General features: G+C 50.9%; 1 protein-coding gene and 3 gene segments (V, D, J or C); all 4 read left to right on the top strand.

Annotated features, from left to right (window-relative positions):
- Positions 1 to 2,801: 2,801 nt before the first annotated feature.
- Positions 2,802 to 13,578, top strand: LOC115661061. The segment is given in 3 exon segments: positions 2,802 to 2,902; positions 3,029 to 3,355; positions 13,520 to 13,578. Coding segments are annotated over 3 exon segments (432 nt in total).
- LOC115660723 lies at positions 6,859 to 7,448 on the top strand. The segment is given in 2 exon segments: positions 6,859 to 6,943; positions 7,096 to 7,448. Coding segments are annotated over 2 exon segments (399 nt in total).
- On the top strand, positions 9,352 to 12,748 carry LOC115660849. The segment is given in 4 exon segments: positions 9,352 to 9,397; positions 9,522 to 9,872; positions 12,223 to 12,497; positions 12,734 to 12,748. Coding segments are annotated over 4 exon segments (687 nt in total).
- Positions 13,579 to 21,824: 8,246 nt separating the features above from the next.
- LOC115661060 (immunoglobulin epsilon heavy chain-like) overlaps positions 21,825 to 25,672 on the top strand; it is a 61,225-nt gene continuing 57,377 nt past the window's right edge. The window contains exons 1-3 of the mRNA XM_030583198.1: positions 21,825 to 21,934; positions 22,031 to 22,334; positions 25,143 to 25,148. Coding sequence (XP_030439058.1) covers positions 21,889 to 21,934; positions 22,031 to 22,334; positions 25,143 to 25,148 — 356 coding nt within the window. The 5' untranslated portion in view covers positions 21,825 to 21,888. The remainder of the gene's footprint in view (positions 21,935 to 22,030; positions 22,335 to 25,142; positions 25,149 to 25,672) is intronic.

Below are 25,672 nucleotides of genomic sequence, written 5' to 3'. Positions count from 1 at the left end.
CAGGGGCTGACTGGAGGTAGGGTCTGGCTGCAGGCAGGGCAAGGGGTGCGGGGCTGGCTGGAGACAGGGGAGAGTGGGGCGGGCTGGCTTCAGGCAGGGCCACAGGGGGGTGCAGCAGGGGTTGGCAGGGCTGGAGACAGGAGTATGGGATTGGCTGGCTTCACGCAGGGGGGTGCAGCAGGGGTTGGCTGGAGACAGGGCAGGGCGGGCAGTGCAGGGCTGGTGCGGGCAGGGGTGTGTGGCAGGGGTTGGCTGGAGACAGGCAGGGGGTTTGGTAGGGGCTGGCTGTGGGCAGGGGGTGCAGAGCTGGCTGCAGGAAGCGGGGGGTGGGGCTGGTGCGGGCAGGGCAGGGGATGCAGCAGAGGCAGCTGGAGCCCTGACCCTTTAAAAAGCCCCCAAGCCCCTGCTATCCCAGGGCTCTGGGGGCTGTTTAAAGAGCCCGGGACTCCCCTTCTTCTACCCCGCCCCGGACATTTTAAATAGCCGTGGGAGTCCTGGGGAATGCATGGGGGCAGCGGGGCTCCGGCGGCTATTTAAAGACCGGGGTGGCAGATGCAGCTGGAGCCCTGGCCCTTTAAATAGCCTCCAGAGCCCCCTGCTACCCCAGGGCTCTGGGGGCTATTTAAAGGGCCCAGAGCTCCAGCTGGGGGCACAGGGCTTGCCATGCTCCAGCCGGAGCTCCAGCCAGGAGAGCGGGGCCGCAGGGCTTGCGGCGCTCCAGCTGGAGCTCTAGCCAGGGCCACGGGACTTGTTGTGCTCCGGCCGAAGCTCCAGCCAGGGCCACGGGACTTGTCTTGCTCCGGCCAGAGCTCTAGCCAGGGTCACGGGGCTTGTCACGCTCCAGCCAGAGCTCCAACCAGGAGAGCGGGACCGCAGGGCTTGCGGCGCTCTGGTCAGAGCTCCAGCTGAGAGAGCGGGGCTGTGGGGTTTGTCGCGCTCCGGCCAGAGGTCCAGCCGGGGCCGTGGGGCTTGTGGCGCTCTGGTCAGAGCTCCAGCTGAGAGAGCGGGGCTGTGGGGTTTGTCGCGCTCCGGCCAGAGGTCCAGCCGGGGCCGTGGGGCTTGCGGCGCTCTGGTCAGAGCTCCAGCTGAGAGAGCGGGGCTGTGGGGTTTGTCACGCTCCGGCCAGAGGTCCAGCCGGGGCCGTGGGGCTTGCGGCGCTCTGGTCAGAGCTCCAGCTGAGAGAGCGGGGCTGTGGGGCAGCCACGCTCCCGCCGGCGCTTTGGTCAGGGGAGTGGGGATATGGAAGACCCCAGAGCAGACCGCAACCAGCGTAAGTAAAAAAATTTAAAAGGCGCCTAAAGCACGGAGCCCGATTCCCAGGAATCGGGCGAATCGGCCTAAAGCTGGCCCTGGCTGAAGGAGTAAGTTCAGAGGAAGCTGGTGTTGCAATACATCCTATGACGGCTTATTTGCCTATTTCAGAACAGAAATTGAAGGAATTTTAAGGAGCTACTGCAAATGATGTTGTCCTGCAAACCATAAAACAAACTATTTTGCAAGAATGGCTGGATAAGAGACCAGATGTACCAGACGATATCTGTGCTTATTCGTTATATAATGAGGAACTAAGTATACAAGAAGGATTTGTCTTTCAGAGTGATGGAATCATAGCACCGGCAAATCTCAGCGAAGAGATCTTGGCTATTACTCAAGACAGTGCTCTGGGAGCAGAGCTATGTGAAAGGAGAGCTCAAGATGCCATCTATTGGCCAAGCAAGTGCTGTCAAATTGAGGACATGATACAGTCTTTGCATCACATGTCAAACTTTCAGAAACAAAAATCCAAAGCAACCTGTGCTACCACATGAGGCCCCAAACAGATCTAAGCAGAAACTTGGCATGGACCTGTTGAGTTCAAGGTGCAGATTATCTTATTCTGGCTGATTAATATTCAAATACTTAGAAGTCTGCTTGCTTCAGGACACCGCAAGTGTGTCTGTTATCAGACATCACGAGTCTATATTTGCAAGACATGAATTCTCGCCATGGCTCTGAGAGGCAAATAACTGAGTGTTAAAGTCCCCACTTCTCAAATGGGAAGAGAGAGGCCTCACCAGCCAAACCCACCCTGCTCTAGAACCCTGTAACTCGGTGCAGTTACATGAGAGATAAACACAGCTCATGGAAATCATATGACGTGCCCAAGGGTGCGCAGTCAGTGCAGGAGCTGGAAGTAGAGTGATGGAGTTCCTGGCTCCCAGTCCTGTCCCCACAGCACCAGCTCTCACTCCCTATTTTATTCCTTCCCCTGGGGTAGAGTAAGTGCTGCGGAAGGTGGATACCTGCCCGTCTCTCTGGTCTGGATGTGCTGGGAATGAGGCTCTGAGACTGACAAACATTTACTGTAACTTCCTAGCCCTCTTCAGCCATGAACTTGAGGGCTCTCCACACACCCCACAGTAGCTAGAGACTCCTGCAGACTGCACCTGCCTGCCCAGGCACTCAGAGAACCATACAACGGAAGAACCAAACGGTGGACACAGACTGAGAGCAGGTCTAGGGGACCACTCAGGCAAAAGTGAGTTATGCATTACTAGAGCTAGGAAAATGTTTCTGGCAAATAATTATTCAGCTAAAGATGCAGTTTCAGTCAACACAAAACTGTTCACAGATTAGACACGAATAGTCAAATCTCATCTGGGATGTGGAAGCTTTATCTTATAGGGCTGTAGCTTGTCCCTCCTCCTGCACAGCTCCTCCCTGTGATCGTCGGGGCCAATCGGATGAGAGCAGATGAACATAAAGGAGGAACTTAACAGCTCCTCCCCCAGGACGGTCAATATAAGAAGTAGACACTGTTAGGCATTGTCAGCAGCTCTCGCTCGATTCCTCCCAAGGGCCTGAAATCTCCTCACCATGCTCTGGGTTCCCCTCATTGTCCTACTGGGGACGTGGTGCACAGGTGAGAAAGGGAGAGCAGGTTAAATACACAATAACATTACTGCTGAAGCCAATTGCACAACCCGTGTTACTAGCGGCTAGGGATGGACAGGGAGGGTTTGACAGGTTTTTACCATATTTTTTCCAGGTTCCAGCTCACAGCCTGTGGTAACTCAGCCGCCCTCGGCGTCAGTGTCCCCAGGAAACACCGTGAAACTCTCCTGCACCATGAGCAGTGGGACCAGCATCAGTGGCTATGCTGTCTCCTGGTACCAGCAAAAACCTGGGAATTCTCCACGATACCTGCTGTATTACTATTCGGATTCCAGCAAGGGCCAGGGCTCTGGGGTCCCTGCTCGCTTCTCTGGTTCCAAAGACACGTCCAGTAACGTCGCCTATCTGACCATCTCCGGGGTCCTGGCAGAGGATGAGGCTGATTATTACTGTGTGGTGTGGAGTGGGAGTGCTCCTCACTGTGACACAGTCAGATGGGGAAGTGAGACAAAAACCTCCCCTCCCCCAGCCTAGGCCGTGTGGTGGAGGAACGGGGGGACAGAACCACACAGGTTGCACTGTTTGGTCTCTGCCTATAACACATCACACAACAGTTGTTCTTCGCAGTGAATAGTTGTTCCCTCTGCAAGGGGGTCGGGTGAAACATCTCGGCCCTTCTCCTTCTCTCTCTTTTTGAGGGGAGGAGAACTCTTCCCAGCTCCCCCTATGCACTGTGTGAATGGCCTTTCCCCGTCTCCCTCCTCCATCTCCCGGTGCAGGACAGGAACTCTCTGCTCAGACTGGCTAAGAGTCATCACACACACCCCCTACATGAGCAGGTGGAGCTACAGCTCCATTTACATCCTCATGAGACATCCCTATTCAGGGCCCTAGAGATCTTGCCAAGAGAACATAAGAAAGGCCATACTGGGTCAGATCAAAGGTCCATCTAGCCCAGTGTCCTGTCTCCCTACAGTGGCTAATGCCAGGTGCCCCAGAGTCAATGAACAGAAAAGGTAATGATCATCTGATCCATCCCCTGTCTCCTATTCCCCACTTCTAGCAAACAGAGGCTAGGGACACCAGGACACTGTATGCAGGGCCGGCGCTTCCATTTAGGCGGCCTAGGCAATCGCCTAGGGCACCAGGATTATTGGTGGGTGGCATTTTGCAGGTGAGGGGGGGCAGGCGGCTTCGGTGGACCTGCCACAGTCGTGCCTGCGGAGGGTCCCCTGGTCTCGCGGCTCCGGTGGAGCTGCCGCAGGCATTCCTGCAGATGGTCCACTGCTCCCGCGGCTGCGGTAGACCTCCCGCAGGCACGACTGCGGCAGCTCCACTGGAGCCGCAGACCAGCGTGCGGAGCGGCGAAATGGCCGTGCCCCTAGGGTGCTAAAAACACTAGTGCCGGTCCTGACTGTATGTTGGGATTATATTTTGCCATGTGCATTACTTTGCATTTAGCAACATTGAATTTCATCTGCCATTTTCTTGCCCAGTCACACAGTTCTGTGAGAGCCCTTTGTAACTGTTCACAATCAGCTTTGGACTCAGTTATGTTGACTAGTTTTGTGTCATGTGCAAACTTTGACACCTCACTGATCACACCTTTTACAGATCAATTATGAATATGTTGAACAGCACTGGTCCTACCCAGATCCTTATGGACTCTGCTATTTTCCTCTCTCCACTCTGAAAACAGACCATTTCTTCCTCCTCTTTTTTTCCTATCTTTTAAGCAGTTACTGATCCATGCAAGGACCTTTCCTCTTATCCCATGATTTGCTTTGCTTAAGAACCTTTGGGGTGAGACCTTATCAAAGGCTTTCAGAAAGTCCAAGTATATTATGTCCACTGAATCACCCTTGTCCACGTGCTTGTTGACACTCTCAGAGAATTGTAATTGATTGGTGAATTCTAAGAGCTCTGCCCTTCCCCCTCCACATTCTCTCTCTTTACTTGGGGAAGAGGGGACAACTTCTCCCAGCTCACTCCATGGACCATGTGAACTGCTCAGTCCAGTCTCTCGCCTCCATTTTCTTGTGCAGGACAGGAACTCTCTGCTGACTAAGGATCTCCATCCCCTTCAGCCTCAGAACGGGCAGAGGAAGCTGCCACTCTGGCTACACCCTCATGAGACATCCCTCTTCAGGGCCCCACAGATCTTGCCAAGGCCCTGCAGCAAAGAGGGGGAAGGTAGATCCTGAGATTTCCAATGTATGACAGGCCCCTGGGCCAGAGGATGAAGCAGGGCTGTTTGTTTAAATATTCACCGGGAAGCATCAGCCTACCCAGGAATGACATTCTGACTGATGTACGTGGGAATGACAGAAATTCCTCTCAGAACGTACCTGGTAGGGCTGCTAACCCTCCACGATTGTCCTGGAGTCTCCAGGAATTAAAGATTGATCTTTAATAAAGATTATATCATGGGATTAAACCTCCAGGAATACAGCCAACCAAGGTTGGCAACCCAAATACCCGAAGTGCACGTCACTGATCGACCCTCCACTGGAGAGCTGGCCTGCACGGCCCCAGCATCCGCTACCGCTCACTCCGGGTGCCCCTGGGGTCAGAACAGGCCATTAGTGTCATGGGAAGAGGCAACAATATCAAACCAGCTAGGAAGAGGTGACTTCCTTAGTTTGGGTTGCATTAGTCTTAATCTAGGCAGGGGCAATTTCTGAAATCCCTGGGTAATCCCTTCCAAAGACGCAACCAGGCTGATGACCTGATCAGTGCAGCCAGCACAGAGAACACCCTGAAAAGGAACAACATAAATGCTGGAAACAACTGTACATGATGTTCCCTGCAGCTGTGAGAGACAGAGAGTGTGGGCCTGTTTTGTGATGAGCTCAGCATGGAGGGTCCCTAGCTTTTGTGAAACCCCAGTCAGAATAATCTTAGAAACAGCAGCTTTGAGCACCAGGGGGTGCCCTTCACCCTCACAGTACTGGAGCTCAGAGTCTGTACTAGGGCAGTGTAATGCGAGTCAGGCTACACACTGCTGGGCTAGAGAGATCTCTGGGCTTTGGGGCTTTTTATTCCCCACCAGCGCCCACATGATCTGGACAAGGGACCCTAGAGAACCTTGTTTGGATTCCAACTTCCCAGCCGCCCCCTCTGCTCCCTGATCTCTGGGGCACGGGTTCTCCAACTGGCAGTCTTGCTTGGAGTGCTGGGAGGGTCACGACAAGATCACTAAAACCCAGAGGCTGCTGTAACCCGGGGGAGTAAGCGTTCCCCTCGCCCTGCCCACATTGTCCTGCTGCAGGGAAGTACCACTGAAAGGAGAGCAGTCAGGAGCCAGTTGCCTTGATCCCCACGGGCCCCATTGTTCACCATGGTCATTGGCTGGTTCCTCGCCGTCTTTCAGTGGGGATCCCCTCCAGGAGTGTGCAGTGCAGAAGGGTCTCAGCCCCACTCTGTCCAGCAGGGCCTCACCTAGCACCATGCTCCAATAGCCCTCAACAGCCACTCAGCAGCATCATCCTGGTCAGTCCCAGCCCCAATCAAGCACAACCCAGAGCCCAGGCAGCAGCCACTCACTCCACAAGCCATCAGTCTGCAGCAGCCACACCTGTCAGTGACACGTAAACAGCCAGCAGCCAACACATCCAACACACAGCCCCAAACCAGCCAGAGTTTCTTGCAGCCATAAACATTGTGGGTCATGGACATGGCAAGAAACCCAGCTAGGTTTGCAATGCCCAGTGGGGAATGTTGGAGACTTCTCGCTCCAGGGGGAGTGCTCTGAACAGTAACAGTCTGAGCAGACATAGCACTTTGGGATCCCCTCACCCCCAAGATAAGCTTCATTTTTCCTTGCAAATGGAAACCAAAACCATTCTTGGGGCTGTCAGTTGCTGTCTCTGAGGGGACAGAGGTGCCAGCAGCAGCCAGTGAGCAGGGAACAAATTTGCATGAAGGGGCTGTTCTTCAGCTCTGGGGGTTTAAGAAAGAATCGGAGGGTCCCAGCTGCTGATCCGTTTGCCTCAGGAAGCCAAGCTCGTCTGGATCCCCACGATGGCCTGGGCCCCTCTGCTCCTCACACTGCTCACTTACTGCTCAGGTGCGGCGAGCGGGGGAAGAGAGGCTTATCTCAGTCTTTCAGTCAAAGGGGACTTTGATTTTAGAGCCATTTCTCTCATTGGTTCCCCAGGCTGCTGGCCAAGAGCTTTAATCATTATGATTTTATCCTCATGTTTTCTCCTCCTCTTGCAGGTTCTCTTGCCCAATACGTGCTGACTCAGCCACCAGTGGTATCTGTGTCTCCAGGGCAAAGTGCTCAACTCACCTGCACAGGAGAAAAGATTGACAAACAGTATGTGCACTGGTACCAGCAGAAACCTGGCCATGCCCCTGTACTTGTTATATATGATGATAGTGAGAGACCCTCTGGAATCCCTGATCGATTCTCTGGGGCCAGCTCCGGTAACACGGCCACGTTAACCATCACTGGAGTCCAGGCACAGGACGAGGCTGATTATTACTGTCAGAGGTGGGACAGTGACAGCAGCTCTTCTCACAGTGACACAGTCAGATGGGGAAGTGAGACACAAATCTCTGTTGTCTAAGGGACACAATTATTCTCATTCTTTCTGTGACAGCGTGAGGGGCCATTTCCAAGCTGGGGATGAAGGCTTATTTCATCTGCCCACAAACACTCCTTGGCAGTCTGGGCTCTCAGTTTGTCTCCTTAGTAAGATTTCACCCAGGGCATCCAAAGCAGGGAGCAATGGGGTCTCCTCTTCAATCTTGTTACAGGGAGAAACCGGAATTAGACCCACCCCTGGCTCTTTACAGCTCTGAACTCTGCCATCTCTTCTGTTGTGCCATGGAATGAGGACACCCTCACCCGATAACAGGCCAAGTCTGGACACCCATCTCCAAACTTCCAACATTAGACAAGTTCTCTTCTCCTCCCACTGTTGTCTAGAAACCAACAGACAACACTTCCCCATAATGGTGAGAGCTGCTCAGTGAGAATAGGGAGATTGACCTGCCCTGGAGATGGAAGGAAGCCAGACACAGGAGGTCACTCTTGACCGCTCTGCCTTCTCCAGGACACGCTGGGTTTGGGAGCAGCTGCCTCCTCCAAATAAAAGCCACTCCTCACACAGGCTCCAAGCATTCCCAGCCATCCGAGCACCAGCACAACGGCTCTGGGGAAGCTGGGCTGCAGCCTGTGCAAAGCCACCACCTGGCTCCACAGCAAAGGTACAAGCCTCTCGCCACTGAGCACAGCTTTAAAGAGACGATTTCTGACAGAACTAACGAGACCAGGAGCAGTCACTGAGCGTGCAGAGCTAGGCCAGGCTCTCACACAGGGAGAGAAACAGAGGGTGTTAGTCAGTGTTACCAAGATCCCATGTAGAGATGGGCACTCATCAGATCACGTTAGCAGAGCTTCTCTGCTGCGGAGGAGCCAGAGCACCTTGGAGTGAACGGGAAGGGACTCTGTGCCCCTGCTATTGGCTAACAGAGTAAGGCTGTTACCCAAACCCACCCTCTCCCTGAGCTGTTCCAGTAAGTGACAGGACCCTCTGTCTCAGTGGAGTTACTGCCGAGAGGAACAGGAACCAGGAGGATCATGTAACCTGGTCTAGGCCCCGCAAGGAGCCAGTGCAGGAACTGGAACTAGAACACCAGAGTTCCCGGCTCCGAGTCCTGACCCCTGAGCACTAGCTCTTGCCCCTCCTCTGGGGCAGGTCAGTGCTGCTGAGGGGGGTAGCTGCCCGGCTCTGCTCCCTGGCGTGGCTGTTCTGGGAAGTGAGATTGAATATTAACAAAGTTACCATAACGTCTGCAAACCTCATTCAGCCCTAAACTGGAGACTGCCCGGTGCAGCTTTAGTGCACTACGTGCACCAGACAGCAACCACTGACACCCACAGATCTTATCTGCCTGCCCAGGAATGCAAATATCACAGAGCAGAGCCATATGATCAGCCTCCATGGAAACCAGGCTGAAATGACCGTTCCAGAGACGGGTAAGTGGCTTATACCGCGGGACAGTAATAGACAGCACATTGGAGGACCATTTGGGATGGTCTCTATGCAAGTTTCACATGAAGCATCATCAGTCCAATACATTGATTGCCTTAACTATGTATCCATGTAATAAGAGAAGCCTTATTGGGTGTTCTGAATCTTCAGTGACTTCTCTTCCCTCCCATGGCGGAGACAGATCAGCTCATACCAGCGTCAGGATAAAATGCTCTGTGCGTGAAATTGGTCACATTCAGAGTGCAACTGAAATAGGAACCTTATGAGGCAAGAGACTCTCACCAAAGGTGGGTTATTCTCACACATGACTCTTTCCCTGTGATCATTATGACCAATCAGACCGGAGCAGATTAGCGTGAAGGTAGAGCTTGGATGCGTCTCACCAAAGAGGCTCAATATAAGGGGACGATGGTGTTGGACATTCTCAGTGGATCTGGCTTTTTATCCTCAAAGGGCCTGAAATCTCCTCACCATGCTCTGGGCTCCCCTCATCGTCCTACTGGGAACGTGGTGCACTGGTGAGAACGGGGGAGCAGGGTCAATACACATTAAAGTTGCTGCTGGAGTCAATGCACAAACTGTGTCACTAGCGGCCAGGGACGGACACCATGGGGTTCACAGGCTTCTCCATTATTTTTCCAGGTTCCAGCTCACAGCCTGTGCTGACTCAGCCACCCTCGGTGTCAGTGTCCCCAGGAAACACTGTGAAACTCTCCTGCACCATGAGCAGTGGGACCAGCATCAGTGGCTATGCTGTGTCCTGGTACCAGAAGAAACCTGGAAATTCTCCACGATACCTGCTGAGATACAAGTCAGACTCCGACAAGCACCAGGGATCTGGGGTCCTTGCTCGTTTCTCTGGTTCCGAAGACACATCCAGTAATGCCGGCTATTTAACCGTCTTCAGGGTCCTGGCAGAGGATGATGCTGATTATTATTGTGTTGTGTGGAGGGGTGGCAATGCTCCACACGATGACACAGACAGATGGGGAAGTGAGACAAAATCCTCCTCTGTCTTCCCGCCCTCATACTATGTTCCACAGGGACCTGCGCAGGCTGCTAGGTTTGATCTCTGCATATCACAAAAATACTTGTTCTTCACACTACATATCAGCTCCTCATAACCTGTAATGGGAAGAGAGCTGGATTTCAACTCAGGCACAGTCTATATGCCCAGGCCCAGGGTCCTGACTCTTGGGATGAGATCAGAATCTCAGCCTTCTTTACAAGAAATTATAGCCAGTCTTCATAGGTTGTTAAGAAAAGCTTGAAGTGTGACTGAAGTGTCCCTGATACCTGCCTGAGTCTGCAGAGAGCCTGAAACAATAGCTCCAAGAGCTGTGACCCACCCAATCATCTTAACCCTGAGAACCTGCTGCTCGGTGTATGTTCTCACCACAAGAGCATTTTTGGGCCCCTGGCTGATTCTGTCTCAGCATAGCTCTGCTCAGGTGCTGGCCACACACAGAGTTCTGTGCTGGGCTGGGTAAGGGCTGAGTATTCCCACCCCTGGCACAGACTCTACCACTATGCAGACAGGGCTCCGCGCTGCCATGAGCTGAGAGTCTCATTCTCCTACCAGAGGAGCATTGGAAAATCCTGCAGCAGACAGCTCTCACATAGGTGAGCCAAGGAGGCATTGTTACTGAGAACTCCAGGAGGTCCTGAGGAAAGGGAGAGGAGACACACCCCTGCCTCTCTGGAGGGTGGCCAGGTTCCTCAGCAGCCCATCAGTTGTTCTACTTCTGAATCGACTCCTCAGGCGAATGGGGTGAATACGACAGTGATGCCATTACCAACTCTCCTGAGGGTTGTCACCATGCACCCGCCGTAGTGGACTGTGCAGAGCAGGGATCGAGCACTCCAGGGGGATCTCATCTCTGAAAGAGGGTTTGTTGGGAGTCCCCACTTGGTGCAGCCTGGAGCATCGAAAGACACAGACACTCTCCCAGGATATTGTTATTACATCTGTGGAGATTTACGGTTCTTGGCGCTCTCAGTGTAGGGGCTCTAAGATGGTGACAGTCAATTTCTACTCTGTCTGGCAATGTTCAAAACCACAGGGTAAAGCGCCGTGCAGGAGCCCGGGGTGGTTCTGCATCCCTGCCCCTTTCCCTGGGGATGGGTCTGTCTGTGTCTGACAGAGCTAGATCCATGTAGCTGCAGCTGACGGCTGTCCAGCTCTAGAATGTCTTAATCTTCATCCAGCGGGCGGCAAGTACCTGAATAACTAATTGATCTCTGCCCAATGTGACTAAGCTGAGGGCCTGATCAGCCTGGTTAGTGTGGAGAAGGACATCCTTAGAGGAAGAGGATGAATGCTGGAAGAGACTGGCAGGCAATGTTACCTGGAGAGTCAGGGACGGGATCATGGCAAGTGTGATGCTGGCCACTAGGGGGCGATATTAATCTATGGGAGCCGACCCCACTGCAGGGAGTGGCTGTGAGGGTTGGTGTGCACCAGTCCTGGGTGCTGGGTGAGGTGCGTGTGCCACACGCTCAGAGTCAGGGGCTGTCAGCACCCAGCACCAGACCCCTCCAGCTCGAGCCCACAAACACTCACACTCTGCTCAGTAACAAAGGACGCTGTGTGAGGGCTGCCAGGAGTAAACGGGGCCATCACACTTGGCACGACAGCTGAACAGTACACAGAAAAGACGAACCAGCAGCTCCTCCCTCATTCCCATAAGGCGGCCATGCCAGATCTGAGCAGAGCTGTGACCCGCTCACTAGGGGCCAGGTTCGAGTTCCCAGAGTGAGGAGCCAGGCCCAGCCAGCCTCATGGAATAGGGATTTTGTGCATCAAATTGGGACAGTCCTGAGAACCATGGGATTGATGTAAGGTCTGCGAATATCAACAGCCCTCACTGACTTTCTGAGCAGACCAAACGCATTGAGAGTGCCTCATCTCTGGGATGAGCTAGACGTTCACCTTGCCAATGAAAAGCAAAGCAGTCCTTCCCTACATAGATGTCTGAGGGGATTTATGAGAAAGACTCTACCCTGGGTCTCTTTGCTCTTGGGGAGTGAAAGGCAGCAGCAGCCAGTGAGCAGGGAACTGATTTGCATGAAGGGGCCGTTCTCCAGCGCTGGAGGTTAAAGAGAATCTGAGGGTCTCAGCCACAGACCTGTTTGCCTCAGGAAGCCGAGCTCATCTGGATTCCCACCATGGCCTGGGCCCCTCTGCTCCTCACGCTGCTCACATACTGCTCAGGTATTATAAGCAGGAGAGTTTTTCTCCATCTTTCAGGGGATTTTCTCTTCCTCAGATTCCTCCATGGCCTGTGGTGTGTTAGATCTTGAAAGATTGATTTTATCCCCATGTTTTCTCCTCCTGTCTCAGGGTCTCTCGCCCAGTACGTGCTGACCCAGCCGCCCTCAGTGTCTGTGTCTCTAGGGCAAAAGGCTCAACTGACCTGCTCAGGAAACAACATTGGGGGCAAGTATGTGCACTGGTACCAACAGAAACCTGGCAGTGCCCCACTACTTGTTATATATAGTGATAGCAGCAGACCCTCCGGAATCCCTGATCGATTCTCTGGAGCCAACTCCGGTAACACGGCCACATTAACCATCACTGGAGTCCAGGCACAGGACGAGGCTGATTATTACTGTCAGGTGTGGGATAGTGACAGTAGCACTGCTCACAGTGACACAGCCAGATGGGGAAGTGAGACACAAACCTCTTGTCATCAAAGGGGAACGTTTAATAGCATTCGTCCTGTGACAGCGTGAGGGGCCATTTCAGAGGTGGGGAAGCAGGTATCATTTTTAATCTGCCCACAAATCCCTCCAGGCAGAGCCTGGGACCACGCTGTGTCTCCTTCATAACCCTTGTGAACTCTCTCACCCAGTGCCGAGAGCTCTAAAGGACAATTCAGAGAGCGAGGGGATCTCGTCCACATTCCTGTTAAAGGGACAAACTGGACTCGCACCCAGTCCCTGGCTCTGTGTCAGTTCTCTCATCTCACGTCTTCTCTGATACCCCCGGGAATGAGGACGCCCCTCACCTGGTAACAGTCCAAGGCTGGACACTGTTCTCCAAACTTCTACTGCTAAGTCAGACAAGTTCTCCTCTCCTCACGCCTTTGTCTAGACAGAGACACACACACACACACACACACACACTTCCCCACAATGGGAACGGGGGATGGACCCTGGCACTGGAGAAGATCATTTGAGTGTCAGGCTCCTGGAGCCAGCAGCCAGAGCTCACTTTCCCCCACTCCCTATCCACATGGGACTTGGGGTCATCTGTGCCCTGCACCCAGGAGAACTCAAGCCCCTCCCAGCCTCCTGAGATCCTGCACAACAGCCTGCCCGTGAGCAGGGGCCAAGGTCTGTGACAAGCCCCCACGTGGCACCAGCAGGAAGGAGAAGAGCCTCAGTCTCTGAGTAACAGGAATGTTAAAGAGCTGATTTCTGAGGTGAAACGCACAGGAGCAGGAGGGCTCTGACTGCACAGAGCTGCGCCAAACACTCAGAGCCATGAGCGAGTGCAAAGGTCAGTTAGCACAGCCCTGACACCAGGGTGAGGGAGGCAGTGTGAATGCACTGGGCTGGGTTCACTGCTCCCGGCTTAAAACAAGAAGTCCCAGAATGCACTTCTGCTGCTTCCATCTGCTACCATCACTGTCCAGTCGGTGCAGGAGCTGGGACTAGAACTGCAGATTTCCCGGCTCCAAGTCCTGTCCCCTGAGTGCTGCCTCTCACCCCTCCTGCTGGGGCAGGCTTAGTGCTGCTGCTGGTGGGTACCTGCCCATCTCTGCTCCCTGGTGGGGCCATTCCGGGATGGAGATCAAACATGATTAACAACAACTTCACAATAGCTTATGCAAACCTTTTTATTCAGCCCCAGACTGAAGGGTTCTGGTTTCCTGTATGACATACACCCCTCAGCAACCACTGACACCCCACAGACCTGCCCTGCCTGCCCAGCAATGCAGATAGCAAAGAGCTGAGCCAGAGGATCAGCAGAGATTGAAACCAGGCCGAAATGACCACTTGAGACAGATGCGAGTTACTTAATAGTTCGCCTCAAGGCACAGATCAGTATTCAGAACAGCCAAGGGTCATTTGCCGTGGTGTCTGTGGAGGTTTCACATGAAGCTGGGGTGCTGGCCACACGTAGTCCTGTGCTGGGGTGGGTAAGGGATGAGTCTTCCCTCCCCTGGCACAGATTCCGCTGCTGTGCAGACAGGGCTCTGTGCTCCCGTGAGTTGAGAGGCCCATTCTGAGCATTGGAAAGTCCCCCAGCAGACAGCTCTCATGTGGGCTCCTCCCCAGCCAAGGCAGCATGGCTACTGCGAACATCAGGGGGTGCTGAGGAAAGGGAGAGAGGACACACCCCTACCTCTCAGGAGATGGCCAGGTTCCTCAGCAGCCCTCAATTGCTCTACTTCTGAATCAAATCCTGAGGGCAGTGGGGTGAATATGGCAGTGATGTTGTTGCAGACACAACAGTGCCAGAGGCAAGCAACAGCGGTTCGTTGCCCAGAGTGCTTAAGCGCCAATAAACACACTAGGGTGGAGAAGCAAACAACGAAATTTATTTGAGCTCAAATAAGGTGCCAGGGAGAAATAACAATCTCAGATCCTGCACATAGCACACAGGCAGGGCAGGAATATTTATACCCTTCTTCTTGTATTCCTTTTCTGATGCTGATTAGCTGATCTTTCACTCCCCTGTACTTTCCCATCCAGCTGCAGTATCCTTTCTCAGTCAATCTTTTGTCTCCCCCCACTTTGTTCCCCCTCTTCGCTGCTGAGGCATGTATACAGTATCTTAAAACGACCTTGAGCGTGCTCTAGCCTAGCTTCAATGTGTTACAGCAGAGAACTGGCTATTACAATCAAAAGCTAACTGCTAATACTACATTTTTGCAGCTCTTAACATATTAGGTTACACTAGGTTACACAAAGTGTTTAACATGGAGGAACATTGGTTCATTAAGGCCTACAACAGGAGGGCTTCATTGACACTTGTGGTTTACCACCCTCCCGAGTTACCTAGATTTATGCCTAGTGTCACCAACATTGTGGTTACCAACTCTCCTGAGGGTTGGCACCAGGCACCTGCCGTACTGGACTGTGCAGATCAGGGATCATATGGCTCCATCCAAAGGAGATATGACCCCCGAAAGAGGACTTGTTGAGAGTCGCCATTGGCTGCAGCCTGGGGCATCAAAAGACAGAGTTGCTCCCCCAGGATATTGTTATTACATCTGAACTCTGTGGAGATTTACGGTTCTTCGGCGCTCTCAGTGTAAGGGCTCTAAGGTGGTGATGATCTATTTCTACTCTGTCCGGCAAGGTTCAAAACTTCAGGGTAAAGTGCCGTGCAGGAGCCCGGGGTGATTCTGCTCCCCAGACCTTCCCCTGGGGATAGGTCTGTCTGTGTCTCACAGAATTAGATTCATGTAGCCACAGCCCAATGGCTGCCCAGCTCTAGAATGTCTTAATCTTCATCCAGGGGCTGCAGCTGCCTGAATAACTAACTGATCCCTACCCTACATGACTAAGCCAAGGGCCTGACCAGCCTGGTTAGCGTGGGGAAGGACATCCTTAATGGAAAAGGGTGAAAGCTGGAAGAGACTGGCTAGCAATATTACCTACAGCCCTGAAGAGTCGGGGATGTGATCATGGCAAGTGTGATGCTGGCCATTAGGGGGGCGATATTAATCTGTGGGAGCTGACCCCACTGCAGGGAGGGGCTGTGAGGGCTGATGTGCACCAGCCCTGAATGTTGGGTCAGATGCGTGTGCCATACGCTCAGAGTCAGGGGCCGTCAGCACCCAGCACCAGACCCCTCTGTCCCCAGCCCACAAACACACACACACACACTGCGGAATAACAAAGGATGCTGTGCGAGGGCTGCCAGGAATAAACGAGGCCATCACACTTGGCATGACGGCTGAGAGGTACAAAGAAAAGACGAACCAGCAGCTCCTCACTCATTCCCGTGGGGTGGCCAGGCCAGACCCGGGCAGGGCTGTGACCCACTCACTAGAGACCAGGTTCCAGTTTCCAGAGTGAGAAGCCAGGTCCAGCCAGCCCTGTGGAATAGGGAGTCTGCGTGTCAAATCGGGACAGTCCTGCGAACCAGGGGATTGATATAAGGTCTGTGAATAACAACTGCCCTCATCCAACCCCCACTCCAAAACCAGCCCCTATCCAACAGCACCCACACTATCCCACACCCCACTTAAGATCACCCCAAAATGGGCAAGGATTTCTTCCTGCAATGACCAAAAATGGTGGCATGACTCTGAAAACAATTCTGGCCCAGGGCCTGAGAACAAACCGCAGTTTAATTTGAGGTCCAAGGCAGATAAAATTGGAGTCTTCTAGGGAGAGGGGTCTGTACTTGACTTTCTGAGCAGTCCAAACCCATTGGGAGCGCCTCACCTCGGGGACGAGCTAGATGTTCTCCTTGCCAATGAAAAGCAAAGCAGTCCTTCCCTACAGAGGTGTCTGAGGGGATTTATGCAGAGAGATTCTCCCCGGGTCCCTTTGCTCTTGGGGAGTGAATGGCAGCAGCCAGTGAGGTGGGAGCTGATGTGCATGAAGGGGCCATGCTCCAGCTCTGGGGGTTTAAGCTGGAGGGTCCCTGCACAGACCCGTTTGCCTCAGGAAGCCGAGTTCGTCTGGATTCCCACCATGGCCTGGCCCCCTCTGCTCCTCAAGCTGCTCACTCACTGCTCAGCTATTATAAACGGGAGAGTTTTTCTCCATCTCTTTATTCAGGGGATTTTCTCTTCCTTAGGTTCCTGCACGGCCTGAGGTCTGTTAGCTCTTGAAAGATTGATTTTATCCCCATGTTTTCTCCTACTGTCTCAGGTTCTCTCACCCAGTACTCGCTGACTCAGCTGCCTTCAGCGTCTGTGTCTCCAGGGCAAAATGCTCAACTGACATGTTCAGGAAACATCAGTAGCAAGAATGTGCAGTGGTGCTAACAGAAACCTGGCAGTGTCCCACTACTTGTTATATATGATGATAGTGACAGACCCTCCGGAATCCCTGATCAATTCTCTGGAGCCAACTCCAGTAACACAGCCACGTTGACCATCACTGGAGTCCAGGCACAGGACGAGGCTGATTATTACTGTCAGGTGTGGGACGATGACACTAGCATGGCTCACAGTGACACAGCCAGATGGGGAAGTGAGACACAAACTTCTTGTCATCAAAGGGGAACATTTAATAGCATTCATCCTGTGACAGCGTGAGGGGCCATTTCAGAGATGGAAAAGCAGGAATCATATTTAATCCACCCACAAATCCTTCCAGGCAGAGCCTGGGACCGCGCTGCGTCTCCCTAATAATTCTTGTGAACAATCTCACTCAATGCACACAGCTCTAAAGTGGAAGGACAACCCAGAGAGCGATGGGATCTTGTCTCCATTCCTATTAAAGGGACAAACTGGACTCGCACCCACTGCCACGAGCAGATGAGCAACTGTAAGATCTATTCCTAAGTCCTGAGCTTCCCAAGGATGAATGGAATGAGGATTCTCTCTTTAATGATCACAAAACAGCAAGCTTTAAACTTGATACTAGGGCACAGGCCAATGTGATGTCTATAAAGGTCATACAACACATTAAGGCCCAAACCACTTTGCACTTTTAGTATCCAGCTGATAAGCTACTCAGGGGACCAACTGCAAGTATGTGGTAAATGCAGTTTGGACTGTCAGCAGTGGGGTAAGAAAGTGTTGCTGGAATTTCACTCGCAAGCCATACTGGGCTTACAGACTGTGACAAGTGCAAAGAGTCAATGTGGTAATGGAAGAACCAGAAGATGACTGGGATATATTTAGAGAATACAAGGATGGATGTGCAGGGTTGGGATGCTTCCCAGGTAAGCACACCAGAAAGGTGAATTCACAAGTTCCAGCTGCAATTCATTCCCCTGGTAAAGTTCCAGTGGAATGAAAGATCTGCACCACATGGAACAGTTGCAAGTAATAACAAGAGTTGCAAGAACTTACAAAACTCAATTCTATAGTAAGTGTAGCCAAATCAGGTTGAGATGAAATAAGAATGTGCTTGGATCTGAGTGATCTGAATAAAGCAATACAAGGAGAACACTTTCAATTGCCTTCAGTGGAAGAAATTACCAGCAAGTTAGCAAAAACTGCCGTTCCCGGGATTTGAACCCAAGGAATAGATCTTGGCTAGTACAGCTGGATGACAAAAGTTCTAGACTGCGTACATTCAGCACAGCATTTGGGAGGTTGAGGTTCACCAGACTTCCTGTAGGCACCTGTTCAGCTCTTGAAGGGTACCAGATAGTGATCCAACAGACAGTTGAAGGTCTGGAAGGTGTTGAATATTATAAGGATGACATACTGGGTGGGGAAATATCAGATGGGAATATGATGAAAGGCTCAAGGGAGCGCTAGACACTTGCCATGAAAGGAACCTGTGCCTGAACTAGATCTGAGAGATGAAATATTTGGGGTGTTTGCCAAATGAAGGTCTAAAACCTGACAACTCAAAAATTGCTGCAATTACTGAAATGGCCTTATCAACCTGCATGGCTGAATTGCCAAGATTCTAATGGTTACTTACCTTGGGAAATTCATGCTGAACATGTCAATGGGAGCTATTCCTTTAAGGCAACGTTGGGGAAAGACGTCATGTTTGCTGGGATGCCAGTACATGGAGGTGGCACATGAACTCTTGAAAGAATTACTTACAGGGACACTGGTGCTGAAATACTTTCTGTCAAAGAACCCTTTGCTCTGCCAGTGGGTGCAAACTCTCCCAATTAGGGGCTGTACTGCTGCAAAATGGGGCTCCTGCTTGTGTCGCTAAAACTCTAAACTTCCACACCACAGAACAATGCCCAGATGGAAAAAGAAATGTTGGAAACAGTATTTCGCTGTACTTGATTTCATCAGTTTACCTGTGGGGGAAAGTAGCTGTGAAAACCTTTGTAGTGCTCCACCAAGGTTCCCTAGATGGTTGTTAACACTCCCAAAATATTAGCTGGACGTGAGACACAGATCAATGAAAGAATTAGCACTTGCTGATTCTTTGTCAAGAGCTGGAATCATAGCACCGGCAAATCTCAGAAAAGAGATCTTGGCTATTACTCAAGACAGTGATCTGGGAGCAGAGCTATGTAAAAGGAGAGCTCAAGATGCCATCTATTGGCCAAGCAAGTGCTGTCAAATTGAGGACATGGTACAGTCTTTGCAGCCCATGTCAAACTTTCAGAAACAAAAATCAAAAGCAACCCGTGCTACCATATGAGGCCCCAAACAGATCTTAGCAGAAACTTGGCATGGACCTGTTGAGTTCAAGGTGCAGATTATCTTATTCTGGCTGATTAATATTCAACTACTTAGAAGTTCACTTGCTTCAGGACACCACAAGTGCATCTGTCATCAGACATCGCAAGTCTATATTTGCAAGGCATGGCATGCCTGAAGAACTCATTAGTGACAACGGACTACAGTTTTATGCCAGAGATTTAAAAATTTTTGCAAAGCAATGGGACTTGATTTACAAAACTTGAAATCCATTGTTCCCACAATCAATTGGAATGACAGACAGCAATTCCAACTGTAAAAAGGATTCTTAAAAAAATCTAGCCTGGTTAACACAGATCCCTATCTTAGCCTGCTGGACTATTGGAATACACCTGGAGGAGGTATGAGATCACCTGCTCAACTCCTCATGGGAAGATGTCTAAGTACCTGATTACTGACTTCATCAATGTTGGTACAACCAAAGCTGATACAAGGAGACATACAAACTAGCCTAAAATTGAGCCAAGCGAAGCAGAAATATTTCTTTGACAAGGTGCAAAGCCTTTATCCTCACTGAAAAATGAAGAGACTGTATTTGTCAAACAGGAGTAAGGAAATCTGAATTGGTGATTGACCAACACTCTGCTTCAAAACCTTATCTTGCCGAGACAGAGGAAGGAGATGTCTATAGAAGAAACAGACTGTATTTGATGAGCACTAACAGAATTGTGCAGGAGGAGAATGAAAATATGAGACAAATAGAAATTGTGCTAACATCCAACTCAGAAATACAAGCTCTACTAAACCAGTCTACTGAATCTACTGATTCACAAGTGGTTGGCTCAACTACAGGGGAAAAATGGGGCACTGATACCCCTGGTCCTACCTCTAAAGGCAGAGTACTAAGAAACCCTGTAAGATAAAGAGACTAGTTGTTCTAGACTTTTAAGGATTCAGATTAGAGTTGTGGGTGCTATATTAAGTCCATACAGTTAAATAAAAAATTGAAATTTAGTTACACTGTGTATTTTTTAAAAAAAGGAAATATAACAATCGTAGGAACTTTGGACTAAGAACAAATTACCCGTAGTGCTGTCTGGAAGGAGTCATGATGTCAGGAGCCTATCAGCAGGAGCACTTTGCTACAGCACTTGGAGCCAGGCAGGCAAGTCTGCAGTACGTATCTGTACAGTTCTCAGTAACAAGTTAATTAAAGTGTTTACTGTTATGTAAAGCCTCCCGGATCTTTTCGTATGTTATAATAACTGGTTGGCAAGAGCTGTTACAGCTTGCACTTGAGACAGTCACTTGGGTCCTGGAGCCAGCGGCAAGAGCTCACTTTTCCCACTCTCTGTCCCAAGGGGCAGCTGGGAATCGCGGGCATCTGTCTCCTGAATGCAGTAGAACTCTCTGAGCCTTCCCAGCATCCTGAGAGCCCACACTCCAGCCCCAGTGCGAGCAGGGCCCGAGGCTTGTGAAAAAGCCACCAACGGGAGAGAGAGACAATCTCTGAGTAACAGAATGTTAGGGAGCTGATTCCTGAGGTGAAACGTGCAGGAGCAGGAGGGCTCTGACTGCACAGAGCTGTGTCCGACTCTCAGAGCGATGAGAGTGAGGGTGAAAGTTAGCGAGCACAGCCCTGGCTTCGTGGCACGGGCGGCAGTATGAATATACTGGGCTGGGTTTCATTAGAGATGTCAACAGAACCTTCCCGTTGCTTTTCTCTTGAGGGCCCTCTGGGTTTTTAACTGGCAAGACTGCCAGTAAAGATGACACCCACACACACAGCTGCTTAATATTTCCAATAACTGGGTTATGTCTGTCACCTCAAAGTAAGAGGTACCCCTTGAATGGCACCCCAAAGCCATGAACAAGAACTCATGAATTCTCCCCATGGCTCTGAGAGGCAAATAACTGAGTGTTAAAGTCGCCACTTCTCAAATGGGAAAAGAGCCTCATTGGCCAAACCCACCCTGCTCTAGAACCCTGTAACTAGGTGCAGTTACATGAGAGATAAACACAGCCCATGAAGATCATATGACATGCCCAAGGGTGCGCAGCCAGTGCAGGAGCTGGAAGTAGAGTGATGGAGTTCCTGGTTCCCAGTCCTGTCCTCTCAGCCCCAGCTCTCACTCCCTATTTTATTCCTTCTCCTGGGGCAGAGTAAGTGCTGCTGAAGGTGGATACCTGCCTGTCTCCCTGGTCTGGATGTGCTGGGAATGAGGCTCTGAGACTGACAAACATTTACTGTGACTTCCTCAGCCCTCTTCAGCCACGGACTTGAGGGCTCTCCACACACCCCACAGCAGCTAGAGACCCCTGCAGTCTCCACCTGCCTGCCCAGCACTCAGAGAACCACACAGCAGAACCAAGCAGTGGACACAGGCCTACGGGACCACTCAGGCAAAAGTGAGTTATGCATCACTGGAGCTGGAAAAATGTGTTTCTGACAAAGAATTTATTCAGCTAAAGATGCAGTTTTGTTCAACCCCAAACTGTTCACAGATTAGACACGAATAGTCAAATCTCATCTGGGATGTGGAAGCTTTATCTTATAGAGCTGTAGCTTCTTCCTCCTCCCGCACAGCTCCTCCCTGTGATCGTCAGGGCCAATCAGATGAGAGCAGATGAACATAAAGAAGGGACTTATCAGCTCTTCTCCCAGGAGGGTCAATATAAGGAGCAGACACTGTCCGGCCTTGTCAGCAGCTCTCGCTCGGTTCCTCCCAAGGGCCTGAAATCTCCTCACCATGCTCTGGGTTCCCCTCATTGTCCTACTGGGAACATGGTGCACAGGTGAGAAAGAGAGAGCAGGTTAAATACACATTAAAATCACTAGCGACTGGGGACGGACAGGGAGGGTTTGACAGGTTTCTACCATATTTTTTCCAGGTTCCAGCTCCCAGCCTGTGCTGACTCAGCCGCCCTCGGCGTCAGTGTCCCCAGGAAACACTGTGAAACTCTCCTGCACCATGAGCAGTGGGACCAGCATCAGTGACTACACTGTGTATTGGTACCAGCAGAAACCTGGGAATTCTCCACGATACCTGCTGTATTACTACTCGGATTCCAGCAAGGGCCAGGGCTCTGGGGTCCCTGCTCGTTTCTCTGGTTCCAAAGACACGTCCAGTAACACCGGCTATTTAACCATCTCCGGGGCCCTGGCAGAGGATGAGGCTGATTATTACTGTGCTGTGTGGCACAGCGGTGCTGCTCACAGTGACACAGACAGATGGGGAAGTGAGACAAAAACCTCCCCTCCCCCAGCCTAGGCTGTGTGCTGGTGTTGGGGGGACAGAACTGCACAGGCTGCAGTGTTTGGTCTCTGCCTATAACGCATCACACAACAGTTGTTCTTCACAGTGAAGTCCATTTCCTCACTCAGCAGATGCACAGCGCTCCCCTGATTCCTTCTCATGTTCCCTCTGCAGAGGGTCGGGTGGAACATCTCTGCCCTTCTCCCTCCTCCTTCTCTCTCTTTTCGTGAGGAGGCGGGGAGGAGAACTCTTCCCAGCTCCCTCCATGCACTGTGTGAATGGCCCTTCCCCATCTCCCTCCTCCATTTCCTGGTGCAGGACAGGAACTCTTTGCTCAGACTGGCTATGGTTTATCACCCCCTCCAGCATGAGCAGGGGGAGATACAACTGCAGTTACATCCTCAGGTGACATCCCTATTCAGAGACCTAGAGATCTTGCCAAGAGAACATAAGAACGGCCATACTGGGCCAGACCAGAGGTCCATCTAGCCCAGTATCCTGTCTTCTGACAGTGACCAAAGCCAAGTGCCCCAGAGGGAACGGACAGAAGAGGGAATCATCAAGTAATTCATTCCCTGTCTCCCATTCCCCACTTCTAGCAAACAGAGGCTAGAGACACCAGGACACTACAGCCTGCAGCAAAGAGAGGTCCTGAGATTTTCAGCATAAAACAAGCCCAAAGGCCGGGTGATGGAGGAGGGCTGTTTGCTTAAATATTCAAAGGAAGCATCAGCCTACCCAGGAATGACATTTGGATTAGTGTATGTGTGAATAAACAAGTTACACTCAGAACACACTCGGATTCCACGTCACTGACTGTGCGTCCCTGGGGCAACCGACTCGAACGGCCTTAACTTCTGCCACCGCTCAGCAAAGGGGTGACGCTGGGGTCAGAAAAGGGCCGTTGAGGTCACTAAAAGGGGAAATGATATAGAAACCTACTAGGAGAGGGTGGCTGCTGTATCTTATCCTGGTGTGATTGTCCCAATACCTGGGCAATCTCTTCCAAAGCTGTGACCAGGCCCAGGACTTGGGGAGTTGGTTTCTGCACTCAGAGAGCCAGGGAGGAGCTGCTGGATGCTAGGCACCCTATTTCCTGCAAGATGCCCGGGTGGGAACTGAGCTCTTTCATCAGCGATCAGCAGGCAGAACCTGCTCCATTGGGCAGCTAGCCCTTGGAAACAGTCTCTGCCTTTGCCAGGAACGATGAGACCTGTTGAAAGAACAGGAGTACTTGTGGCACCTGAGAGATTAACAAATTTATTTGAGCATAAGCTTTCGTGGACTACAGCCCACTTCATTGGATGCATAGAATGGAACATACAGTGAGGAGATATATATGCATACAAAGAACATGAAAAGGTGGGAGTTGCCCAATTAACTCTAAGAGGCTAATTAATTAAGATGAACTGTTGTCAGCAGGAGAAAAAAAATAACCAAGATAGCCCGTTCCAGACAGTTGACAAGAAGGTGTGAGGATACTTAACATGGGGAAATAGATTCAGTGTGTGTAATGGCTCTGCCATTCCCAGTCTCTATTTAAGCCTAAATTGATTGTATCTAGTTTGCATATCAATTCAAGTTCAGCAGTTTCTAGTTGGAGTCTGTTTTTGAAGTTTTTCTGTTGCAAAATAGCCACCTTTAAATCTGTTACTGAATGGCCAGAGAGGTTGAAGTGTTCTCCTACTGGTTTTTGAGCGTTATGATTCCTGATGTCAGAGTTGTGTCCATTTATTCTTTTGCATAGAGACTGTCTGGTTTGGCCAATGTACATGGCAGAGGGGCATTGCTGGCACATGATGGCATATATCACATTGGTAGATGTGCAGGTGAATGAGCCCATGATGGTGTGACTGATGTGATTAGGTCCTATGATGGTGTCACTTGAATAGATGTGTGGACAGAGTTGGCAATGGGATTTGTTGCAAGAATAGGTTCCTGGGTTAGGGTTTTTGTTCAGTGATGTATGGTTGCTGGTGAGTGAGTATTTGCTTCAGATTGGGGGGCTGTTTGTAAGCGAGGACAGGTTTGTCTCCCAAGATCTGTGAGAGTGAGGGATCATCTTTCAGGATAGGTTGTAGATCTTTGATGATGCCCTGGAGAGGTTTTAGTTGGGGGCTGAAGGTAATGGCTAGTGGTGTTCTGTTATTTTCTTTGATAGGCCTGCCTTGTAGTAGGTGACTTCTGAGAACTCTTCTGGCTCTGCAATCTGTTTTTTCAGTTCAGCAGATGGGTATTGTTGTTTTAAGAATGCTTGACAGAGATCTTGTAGGTGTTTGCCTCTGTCTGAGGGATTGGAGCAAATGCAATTGTATCTTAGAGCTTGGCTGTAGACAATGGATCGTGTCGTGTGTCCTGGATGGAAGCTGGAGGCATGTAGGTAAGTATAGCAGACAGTAAGTCCAGTATAGGGTGGTGTTTATGCGACCATCGTTTAGTAGCACAGTAGTGTCAAGGAAATGGACCATTTGTGTGCATTGATCTAGGCTGAGATGGATGGTGGGATGGAAATTGTTGAAATCATGGTGGAATTCCTCAAGGACTTCTTTTCTATGGGTCCAGATGATGAAGATGTCATCAATGTAGCGCAAGTAGAGTAGGGGCATTAGGGGACGAGAGTTGAGGAAGTGTTGTTCTAAGTCAGCCATAAAGATGTCGGCATACTGTGGGGCCATGTGAGTACCCGTAGCAGTGCCGCTGACTTGAAGGTATATATTGTCCACAAATGTATAATAATTGTGGGTGAGGATAAAGTCGCAAATTTCAGCCACTAGGTTTGCCATGACATTATCAGGGAGTCTGTTCCTGACAGCTTGTAGTCCATCTTTGTGTGGAATGTTGGTGTAGAGTGCTTCTACATCCATAGTGCCAGGATGGTGTTTTCTGGGAGATCACCGATGGATTGTAGTTGCCTCAGGAAGTCAGTGGTGTCTCGAAGATAGCTGGGAATGCTGGTAGCGTAGACCCTGAGTAGAGAGTCCACATAGCCAGACAATCCTGCTGTTAGGGTGCCAATGCCTGAGATGATGGGGCATCCAGGATTTCCAGGTTTATGGATCTTGGGTAGCAAATAGAATATACCTGGTCGGGGTTCTAGGCATGTATCTGTATGGATCTGTTCCTGTGCTCTTTCAGGGCGTTTCTTGAGCAAATGGTGTAGTTTCTTTTGATAATTCTCAGTGGGATCAGAGGATAATGGCCTGTAGAACATGGTGTTAGAGAGCTGCCTAGTGGCCTCTTGTTCATATTCCAACTTATTCGTGATGATGACAGCAAC

This window comes from Gopherus evgoodei, chromosome 13, assembly GCF_007399415.2.
Source record: "Gopherus evgoodei ecotype Sinaloan lineage chromosome 13, rGopEvg1_v1.p, whole genome shotgun sequence".
NCBI lineage: Eukaryota > Metazoa > Chordata > Testudines > Testudinidae > Gopherus > Gopherus evgoodei.
The sequence above is the reverse complement of the archived record's forward strand: the minus strand, read 5'-3'. Positions and strand labels throughout refer to the sequence as shown.